Source organism: Citrus sinensis, chromosome 8 (genome assembly GCF_022201045.2).
Source record: "Citrus sinensis cultivar Valencia sweet orange chromosome 8, DVS_A1.0, whole genome shotgun sequence".
Lineage (NCBI taxonomy): Eukaryota > Viridiplantae > Streptophyta > Magnoliopsida > Sapindales > Rutaceae > Citrus > Citrus sinensis.
The window spans coordinates 1,225,445-1,236,658 of NC_068563.1; the positions used below are offsets into that span (position 1 = coordinate 1,225,445).

The window sequence follows — 11,214 nt, forward strand, 5'->3', positions numbered from 1 at the left end:
TCATTCATGCCAAATAAAAAAAATCTCAAACCATTGCGTTAACATACAACCAGTAATAAGTCAAAAGCTAAACTTAACCGAAATCAGCATGTATTGACATTATATTAATGTATAAACAGAGAGAGTTAACAAAATAAAGCACCCAAATATCAACATTTTCTTTCATGTTGCATAATTCTCTCCACTGCCATCCTAGCAAAAACCCACCATATAACAACACTGATTTTGATTTTCGATTTTTGTAAACAAGAAAAACAGAAACACTTCATTCAAACCCAACCACCATAAGATTGTGCGACTCGTAAGTCAAAGAAACATAATCCTTCATCGCGCGAGTCACCATCAACAAAGCAAAAAGAGCCAAAAGAAAAAAAAAACAAAAGCAAACACCTAAATAATGACACTAAAAAAAGTTTTTTTTTTTTTTAACTTAAAAGACCAAGTCAATTGCTTGGATTAGGACAGTCCCTAGCGAAGTGACCTGATTCACCACAGCTATAACAATTTCCCCCGCCGCCGGTGCCGCCTCCGCCTCCGCCTCCATACCTCCCGCCGCCGCCGCTGCCCTGGCTACACTCCCTAGCAATATGCCCACTTTGCCCACAGTTGTAACACCCACCGCCGCCGCCGCCGTACCCACCTCCTCCATATCCGCCGCCGCCGCCATATCCACCTCCTCCACCGTACCCACCGCCGCCATAACCACCGCCACCTCTCCCTCCCCTGGAACCACCTCCTCCTCGACCACCGCCACCTCTTCCGCCTCCGCCTCCGCCTCCGCCACCGCCTCCACGGGGGCCACCCTGAACTGGGTTTCCGTTGGGACCGGTGACGTCAGCCGCCTTTGTGCGGGAGCCGTCAGATTCGATCACGAACTCAACCTCTTCGCCTTCGCCGAGGCTGCGGAAGCCCTCGACGCGGATCGACGACTGGTGGACGAACACGTCCTCGCCACCGTCATCTGGGGTGATGAAGCCGAACCCCTTTTGGTCGCTGAACCACTTGACCTTGCCTGTAACTCGTTCGGAACTCATGTCTGATAACGAAAAGAAAAACCCTAACCCTAGAGAACCAAGAATGAGAGAAAAGAGGCTTTGAGAGAATTATTGAAGAGGTGGGACTGCAGGGTAGTAGTTATATATATTCATTGAAGCTAGGGAACAGTGTGTGTTTGTCGCTGAGGATAATTATGTAATTGACAATTGGAAAAAAACTCATACACCTTTATTTTTTGATTTTTTCCCCTTATCTTCCATAACTTTCGCAATATCTCAATATCCTCTACGAAAATTTTTAACCAAAATAGCTTTCTTTCTTTTTTTCATAGCGGGCATTTTTTTTAAAATTTTTTATACTGAGAAAGTAAGTGTATTTTCAAAAAATTCTATTAATTTTACTATTTAAATATTTATTTTACTTACCTATGTGGTAAAAAAGAGAGTGAAAAAATATGTTATTTTTCAAAAGACTCTTCAAATAGAAATAAGTTAATATTATTTTAATCAAATAAATTTTTTTCAAAGAAAAAATAAATGATAATTAAAATACTTCTCTCTCTCCAACAAAAAATAACAAGATATAAATTGAAGAGAAATAAAGTAACTCTACAAAATTGAAGAGAGATAATTATTTTTTATTTGAAAAATATTAATTAAAGTATCTTTTAAAGTCTTAAATATTAATGTGACTCTTCAAATAAGTAATAAAATCTTATTTGAAGAGCCTTTTAGAGATGCTCTAATAAATACTATAAAAATCTATGGGGATAAAGTAGTAAAAGTATATGATATAAAGTGGTAAAAAAAAAGTGATAACATTTTAATTTACAAGGGGATAGGAATATTTCCACCCCACTATTTTTGTAAATCCACCACAGTTTAAAAAACAATTACAATGAGTTCACAATATTTTAAAAAATACAAATTAATAAAAATTTTATACAATTAATCAATTAAATCCTTCTATAATTTCTTTTCTTAAGTTCTTTTATCATATTTGATCATAAATTTTAATACAAATTTTTATTTTAATATTTATTATTATGATATAAAAAGATAAAATTACCCTAAAAAAACATGAGTATTAATTTTGGTATTTAATTAAAATGACTATCTAATAATTTCGGTATTTAATTTTGTGACTTATAATCTAGTATTTCTAAATGAAATCTAATTATTATTTCACTGTCCTTACGTGTAAATAACATAAATTTGACAGTCTAATAATTTATATGAGAATTGTGCCATAAAGACACTATGTTAATTTAATTAAAAAATAATATTCATACTAATAAAGTAGTATTAGAAATAATAAGTTTGGTACAAATTAGAAAAATATTAAAGTTAACGTAAATTCTTGATAATTTTACTTTATAAGAGTAAAATAATCAATTTAAACTTATGTCAAAGCAATCTTTGTAATCAAATATACTAAAAAAATCTAAGTCACAAAAAAGTGAATTAAGATATATTTAATTAATTAATTCTCCAAAGTTTTTCTTGATCTGAAAATTTTAAAAATAATGTGACACTTTAATAATTATATTTTAAAAATGGGATGGATTTGCAAAAAATGTGGGGTGGAGATATCATTACTTTTTACAAGATAACAAATGTTCTAATCTCTGAAATTTATTTTAATGAATAGTTAGACCTCCATTATTTCAAAAATTGGTATCAAAACTCTCTTTTATTAGTAAATTTCATCTATAAGGATATTAATGTTCTATAATCTTCATGAAGATAAATATATTATGATTTTTTTTTTATAAACGAAATTCAGTAACTATTACTATTTAATAGTGTATAGCTGTGTTTAAAACAAAAATGTTGACTTATTGTTTATTTTTAAAACTAATGGAGGTGATTATCTATTAGGACAAACTTTAAGGGCCTGAGTGTTATTTCAATTTATTGATTATTACTTTGCTTCCAGGATAATTTTTTTTTTTCCAGGATAATATCTAAGAGACGGGATAGTGTTTTTACTGTGTGATCTGACGGATGGGTGTTTTGATGGAGGTGAAATGGGCCGTTGGATCCATGAGTGGGGACTACAAGGCGTGTTTGGCGTGATAACGAAAAGACGTTTTTGCAGTGGTTTATGATTTTTGACTAAAACGAGCGAAAAGTACTTTTGCGAGAACATAAACAAAAAGTAAAATTTTTTTTTTCAATAATATTTGTTAGCAAGCATTTTTCAGGTAAGATATTAGTATTGAGGTGCTTTTGATGTGTTTTTCACTTTAGTAAATTTAAAACAACATATAAAAGTTGTGTTGGATTCTTTTATTAAAGTTGAAATAAATGATTTTAGAATTATATTTAGTTGTTAGAGTTGGCTTGTTTTAGTATATTTTATAAATGAATTCCACATTAGATATCTTTTTTATTTCATTTATAAATTCATGCTAATAATCAATGAGATCTAATTAGTAAATTCGTTATCATATATCCTCTCATTTAATTATAAAGATGGAGATAATAACAATAGGTATGAAAGGATGTTTTCGCGAAGCTCTTTATGACTATCATAATAGTGTTGTGTTTTCAAAAAAAAAATTAAATATTTAAAAAAAATCATTTTAAGTAAATTGATATATGATGTGATATCTATTAAATAAATTCACAGATTTTAAATTAATTTATAATTTATTATACCCCTCGTTCTACAACTATACATAACTCATTCACGCTTGCAATGAATGCAATGTTCATCAATTATAGATAAATTTTGGGATACGGGACGTTACTTATTTTAGGATTAAATTTCTAAACAAAATAAAACAATTCTAAAAGCATTTATGGATGAGATGCTTATGGTGGAGCGTTGTCCATAAATCCTTCCAAAACCAAACACACCATTAGTTTCCCCAGGGGGCTTTCTGGTAGAGGTGGTAAAAATATCCGCTTGATCCGGACCCGGATCGTACTCAGGCATTGTGGGTCAGGTAATGGGTATGAAGTCAGGTTGGTCTTGGGCATCACTTGATAAATTCAGAACTTAAATTTGATTAAAAAAATTATATGATATATAATATTTTAAATATTTATATTTATTTGACTCATTTATTATACATATACTTAAAGTTTATATTTTCATATCAAATTTTATTGAAATAAATTTAAAATTTATAAAATTACCAAAAAATAAAAAATATATACACATATAATATTAAAAAATATAAAATTTGAATACCCAAATTAAAACCCGGCCAAGATCCGGTCATTGTAATACCCGGATCCAGCCCCGGGGTTTTACCAAACCTACTTTATGAGAATGGAGATGAATTGGCGATTTTATCCTTTCCTTCCGAGGTGGATGGGTGTTGAAACTTGAAAGAGGACGCCCGTGGGGCCCACTAAAATATCCGTTGAAAAGACTGTCCCTTCTGCAAGGTGCTGTTTGTTTCCAAAGTGCTTTTAAACACTGATTTTTTATTTTTGGGTAAAAGTGATTTCCACAAAATAAAATAAAATCAGAAAAGAAATTGAAAACTGAAAAGTTTGGGAGACTGGTCAATAATGGTCAACACTGACGGTCAAAGAAACCATTAAGCATGTGCGGGATGGGACGGCACAGTGCTTCTTAATTAATTATCTTTTAAATTTTTCTTTTTTTAGGAAAAAAAAACTACATGACCACTAATTATAGGCATTTGTGTCATTTTATTTAAAAAACTAAAAAATAAAATAAAAGACCTCACGTTAAAAGACCTCTCTAAAAATTAAGAGAAAGCCATTAGCCATGTGATTATTTTTTTCTTTTTTTTTTTCCGATACGAGCCATGTGATGAATTAAAATCTCTGTTTATACTTTAAATATAACAATTTTCTTAGAGATGGGTAAAAGTTTTCATCACCAAGCCGAACAAATTGAAATTTAGAAATAGTTCAATTTTAAACCAATTGATTCTTAATTCAGTGTAATTTTTTTAAAAAATAAAACCAAAATAAAAAAATAATCTTTTAAAAAGTCTGAGAGTCAATTTGATTTGATTCACCGTAGTAATAATGGTTCAAGTTAAATTACTTTAAAACCAATTTTGATTTACTCTGAAACATTTATCTTTATATATTTAAAAAAAATGAATGTAATTTGTCAACTTCATTTATGCTTCGTTTCCTAAACTGGAATCGGAATGAGCTGGAATCGGAATGGGCAGGAATGAGAATGAGCTGAAATGAGAATAAGGAATGGGAATCAAAATAAATTGTTTACTTGAACTATAGGAATCGAAATCGAAATGAGCTGGATTGTCATTAATGTGTTTACTTTGTCTTAGAATCGGAATCGGAATGAATTAGATTGTAACAAATTACTAAAAAGTACTTAATGGATTATTGTCATAATAATTATTAAGTAATATATTAATTAATTGTAAAAAAATTTAATTAATTATAATAACTATAATAAAAATTATTATAAAAATATATTAACTAATAATATTAATATTAATTACTTAATTAAAACAATATATTAATTATTGTGATTATTTATTCAAAATTTATAATTATTGTTAATAATAAATTAATATATAATTAATAGTAATAATTATATCATTTATTTATTTAATAATACTAATTTTATTAATTAATTATAATATATGAATTAATTATAATAGTATATTAATTAATTAATTACAATAATAATATATTAATTATTAGTAATAAATATATTATTTAATTAATAATAATATATGAATTAATTATAATAATATTATTATAGTATATTAATTAATTAATAATATTATTATTAATTATTGTGATTATTTATTCAAGAACTATAGTTTTTAATAATATATTTATTTTATTGATAATAATATATTAATTAATTAATTATAAAATAAGACAAAGTGAGTATTTTTAATTTTAAGGAGGACAAAATGATCAATCTTAGAAATGTGAGACTCATTCCCATCTCCCATGGGAATTAATCTCCCATTCTCCATTCCCAAATAGTGGTGGGTCTTATCATTTCGATTCAGATTTCTGTTCCATATTTACGAAATAAACGACATCAATCATTCCGATTTTCCAATCGGACAAGTAAAGGCACCGTTATAATAAAGAATTTTGTAGATAAGTTGAGATTACCCAATTATCTTTTAAGCCCCTCTAATAAAATTTTTATCTCCAACAGTATTAATAATTTTAAAGCCGTTGGATCTGAAAGTTTTTACTTGATTAATCAAGGAGACAATTGATTTTTATGGATTTAAGTAATGGTTTCCACGGGGTTGCGGTGTGTCTGTTGGATGTGACAATTCAAGGGGGCAGAAATTGAATCTGGCAATGGAACGTCAAATTACAGCTTTTCCCAAAGCTTTTCCAGGAGAGCGATCCATCAGGTCTGGTCAAACATCAATGGCTCCTTCTTTGGGGGAGTCAGGGAGTAGTATAATAGTACCACGGCTGCAGCAATGGACAGCTTGATTGCTTCAGGTTGTTGCTTGCCGTGCACACGTTCTTCATCTCGTCGGCAATGATTAATATTGTCATTGCCTTTTTATTATCGTGCAGTGTCAATATTTGAACCCAGATGGACTGCTTATATTCTTTAACTTTGAATACGAGAGGACGAAAACATTCCCACACAAAAATGAGCTACCACTCAACTGGCGATTGGCTTCCAAACATTATTTTTTTTAAATTTTATTTCCTTAATAGATTTTTAATATCTTACTTAAACAATCTAATCAGTTTCTTTCATAGTAAATTATTCCTGCTTCGTACTTTGATTGAAGGTATGGGTTCAAATTAAAAAGCAAGGCTTAAATTAATCTGAAACAGAATCCCGGAGCAGGTCCAAGCCATAAAACAGAAAGGCTATAGTATTTGGGCCTGAGACTCTCCGTTGGTTTTTGGGCAGTCCATATTCGCCCTCCTACAAAACGTACTTTTCTCTTGCCTGTTTTACCCTTTTTAATACAAATCTCTTTTTCTTCCCAAATTAAAAAAAAAAAAAAAAACAAATCACTTTTCTTTCTGAAAGTGCAAATGTCTTTTAGGTCAAGTGCAATGATATATTTACAAAGTTAAGTATAAAGTTTGTATCTTAAATGACGCGTCAACTATAGATGCAACGTGTTTGTTAATAGTTGACTTTTTAAGTTATTATTAATAATATAATTTTACAGTACAAATGAATGAATGACATGTCACGTGCCATTTAATTTTATATACAAGTTTACATTTTGACTTTGTAAACATATAATAACTTTTGAAAAAAAATATATATATCATTATTATTAGGTGAAACTGTTAATTTGATTTATTATATAATGATATCAGTTATATTAACCACAGAATTACACCAAACAAGTTAAGTGTAATTTACTTAAAAGAACTATGTATTTATCTAATATAACTCAGTGGTTGATGTAAGTTACATTATTAGGTAGAGGATAAATTCCCCTTAACCAAGTCTAACTCAAGTGTTAATTCAAATTTCTGAATTTGTTAAATTAATAGGCTGAGAGCTCCAGTTAGATAGAAATGTAGAGCTTCAATTACTTTGTCAGAATGTAATCAATGAAGCAACTTATTCAAATGAGGAAGCTCGTTGAATTTAAAGGGAAAAAAGTATGAAACAGAGATTGTATTACAGAGAACTGATGGTACCTCTAAACGAGTGAAACACCTTAGCATAGATACAACAGTCCTTTATTTAAATTTTATGTGCATAAGATATGAATGTATAATTTTCAATTTATCATCATGATTTATTGAAACGCTTGGAAAACTTAGCATAGATTTGTTACCTTCATCAATAAACTTCAAGTTATTGTCTACTATTTCTCTTTGTTGATCTAAAGCTTTGGTTTCAGATCTAGAGAACTATGGTCATTTGATTGGTTCTCGCTGGATCTTTGTTATATATATACACACATATAAAACATCAAGTGTGTGTATTAGCCATGAATAAAAGCATGTACCCAGCATGCGCACAGATCGGAGCATTTTCATGCCCAAAACTAAACGTAAATGGCTATCAAATTGAGCCGATATGCCTTGTGGACTGGTTCAAAATCACAGCGATCTCGCTGCAAAAGCTCCAAATGCAAAGAGGGTTTTAATTAGGTGACCAAATATATGTGTAAAATGAGAGGATAAGGGCAAGAGGAAAATGTGCTACTACAAGCAACTGGCAAATTAGGTTCTTTGCTAAACAACTGCAACAACAATATGATCACAGCAATGCTAATTTATATACACTTTTACGCGAACGAACAAAACAAAACAAAACAAAACTTGTTTGTACCTTTTTTTTTTTTTTTTCTTTCTATTGATAATGTTATAGGTGCTAATTAAAGTTAATGAAATGGTCGATCCCTGGACTGGTAGGTTGCCAGAGTAGATTTCGCTTCAGGTAATAGAGCTTCGATTGAAGGTTCAGCAACCAAATGAGCTTGCTTGAATGACCACTCAAGTACTATTAGCACCTCCTCTTGTGCAAGTGTCTTACTTTCAGGCTGTTTTATTGCAATGTAACATAGCAACGTCAATGCAGGAATTTGAATCATTTGTTCACCAAAATAGACAAGCTGAATTAAGTGCTTGACACCTCCTGCATTAATAATCGCTTTTGAGTGAGTTTCAGAGAGGTAATTCTCAGTGGTTGCAAATTTGTTAAGAGCCACGGTTGCTTCCATTATAACCTCAGGTTCCCTTTCATCGAGCAGATTCACCAATGGCCCAATGATTCTTGTTTCCGTTGCTCGAAAAGTCCGTGCCAAGTTCCCTATTGCCCTGATGCTTGGAATAAGAAGGTCCGAATCAGCCTTTTCTACAATGTGGAGCAACTGTTCAAGCACAGCTTTGGCAGCCGTTGAGGTGGGCTTGAACGCGGAGCGTCTCAAGTCAGAGTTTTTCTCAGCTACAGCTGTGATTTCCATCAACGCCATAGCTGAAAAGTGCTTAACATCTTCAGGGCCCTTCTCCAACAGGACCGCAAAGCATAGAAGCGCTCTTGACTCCGTTAAGTTTCGACATATCGACAAATTTCCCTTAGAGAGCTTCCACAAGGCCCTTGCAGCCATTGCCTTCATCTGTGCTTTGACCGTGGGGTCCTCTGATTCCCTCCCTTTAGTACTTGTACCGCCTAATACTTGCTGGTCTTGGTGTTGGTTGTGATGGTTCGGTTGCATCGCGTACATATGACTGTCTGGCTGCGCTTGTTGGGCATTGGTAGGAGCTCTGGTTTTGATTGCTATGGTGTTAGTGACCACATTCGAGATAGAACTATTAGCTTGGTTAGGCATCGGACAAGAAACTTTACTAATGTTTCCATTGCCTTGTTGTTGTGGTGGTGCTGTCCTATGATCTTTGGGATTCTGAGAATTACTGGCTACTAAAGCTGAATGAAGCGAAGAAATGTTTTGCTTGCTTGCAATGGCATACTTACTATGTTCTTGAACGGTTTCAAAAGCAAGATGACTAACAAGAAAGCGAACGATATTGTTCTGTGCGAAATGGTCTTGGCATTTCGGATGATTTGAAGCCAATTCAGAGACAGCCCAAGCCACCACGGATTGAACTTTCATATGACCGTCCTTGAGGTTTTTGGCAAACGTAGAGCAAACACCGGCATTCACAATCTGTTCGACACTTTCGGCGTCGCGTCCTAACAATCCTATAGCCCTCGCAGCATTCTCCTGACCTTCTAATTCCCCTTCATAAGCTAGTTTCAGCAGCGGAGGGACGCCACCTTCTTCTATAATCAGCTTTCCGTAACGATCGTTATCGCGAGCCAAGGAGACCAATGATGCAGCAGCATCGCATTTCTCTTCCATTGAACCCGTGTGAAGAATTGCAATTTGTTCCCAGATGAGACACAAGATAGGCTCATTGGCTGCAATTGGAGGAAGACCCAGATACTCATCATCATTCTCCTCCGAAGAAGCAGACACACGAATAAGCCACGAGACGTCCCCGAGAGAATTCTCAAGCTGCATTAATGTTTTCCGAAATGCCGCAGCTGGGATGATGGTGAAAACTCTCTTGAGAATGCCATTTGCGCGGCATTTGACAACCAGTTGCATGGCCTTATCAAGAACCTGCTCTGTATCATCAACGATCCTGCGCGTTGGACGTTGGTAGCTCACGCTGCTAACACGTGCAACTTGCCGCAACAGCACTGCCAGCTTCTCTGTCTTCGCCTGCAGCTCTTGACAATCTTGTTTAAACGATTGTGCCTCGTTTGCTATCTTGGTGATGGTGTCCGCTAATTGTATGTTCCTCGCCAAATCTTTCAAAATCGCCTGGTCCCGGTCCGCCATGGTCTAACGCGGACCTAAAAGCTAATAACAATCGTTGGATCAAAATCAAACGCACTTTCAAAAGGGTGATTTTTTTCCGCCCTTTTCGGTACCTTGTGCTAGAAGGCAACTTTTTTTTTCTCTTTGGGCGATGTTTCAGTTAACGGGCCATTTGGGGTGACTGAAAATGTGTTTGTGTGCTACCATGAAGGTGGTGGTGCGGTGGCGCCGCCGCCTTTGAATTCAGAGACAATAGAAAGAGAATAGAAAAGAGAAAGAATTAGTTCTCGTAAAATTGAAAGGGTCAAACGAGATTTTCTGCAAGTTTCATGTAAAAGAATAACCGCCATTCATTCATTCATTCATAAAAACTTTCTTTGCGTGCGTTATATATAGCAAAAGAGAAAATGGTTGGTTCCAAAATATTAAGAGGAGTTTTTATTATCACAATTTACAAGAAGTAGCGCTTGGTGCCACCCAAACGTAAGTGATATATATAGTATGTTCTCTCTTGGGGGATCGTTGCATCAGTTATGACCTGTAAATTCTTAATGTATAAACGGTGTTATACACGCGCTTGAATGGAGATGAAGGAAGGGTTGTTGCCAACGAGTTTCCAGAAAGATGACCCCCTTTGGCCATTATGTTTCTAAATTCACAAGTCATAGTGATGTGATAATTTATCTATTAATGTTCTTTCCTTTTTCTTTTTCTTTTACTATAAATCCAACTGTAGATAAATTCCAACTCCGGTGGAGTTGGATTATATACCTTAATCACTTAGAAAGTCTTTGGTAATCTTGGTGTACATATCCTCTCCAGTTGAATATTTTTTTATGAGTGTCTTTTTAACTAATTATTTAAGGGTAATATTACGATTCATCTAACCATTGAAAAAAAATATAATTAAATTATTTAAAATATAACTTGTATTTATTAGATACGTCCCATATAAG

General features: G+C 33.2%; 2 protein-coding genes across 2 annotated transcripts; both read right to left on the reverse strand.

The window, feature by feature from the left end:
* Positions 1 to 73: 73 nt before the first annotated feature.
* Positions 74 to 1,121, reverse strand: LOC102613691 (glycine-rich protein 2). Its single transcript, XM_025102442.2, has one exon. It carries the CDS (start codon positions 1,032 to 1,034, stop codon positions 444 to 446), a length of 591 nt encoding a protein of 196 aa, XP_024958210.2. The 5' UTR covers positions 1,035 to 1,121; the 3' UTR covers positions 74 to 443.
* Positions 1,122 to 8,146: 7,025 nt separating this feature from the next.
* LOC102613990 (hypothetical protein) lies at positions 8,147 to 10,754 on the reverse strand. Its single transcript, XM_006486796.4, has one exon. It carries the CDS (start codon positions 10,277 to 10,279, stop codon positions 8,315 to 8,317), a length of 1,965 nt encoding a protein of 654 aa, XP_006486859.1. The 5' UTR covers positions 10,280 to 10,754; the 3' UTR covers positions 8,147 to 8,314.
* Positions 10,755 to 11,214: the final 460 nt, after the last annotated feature.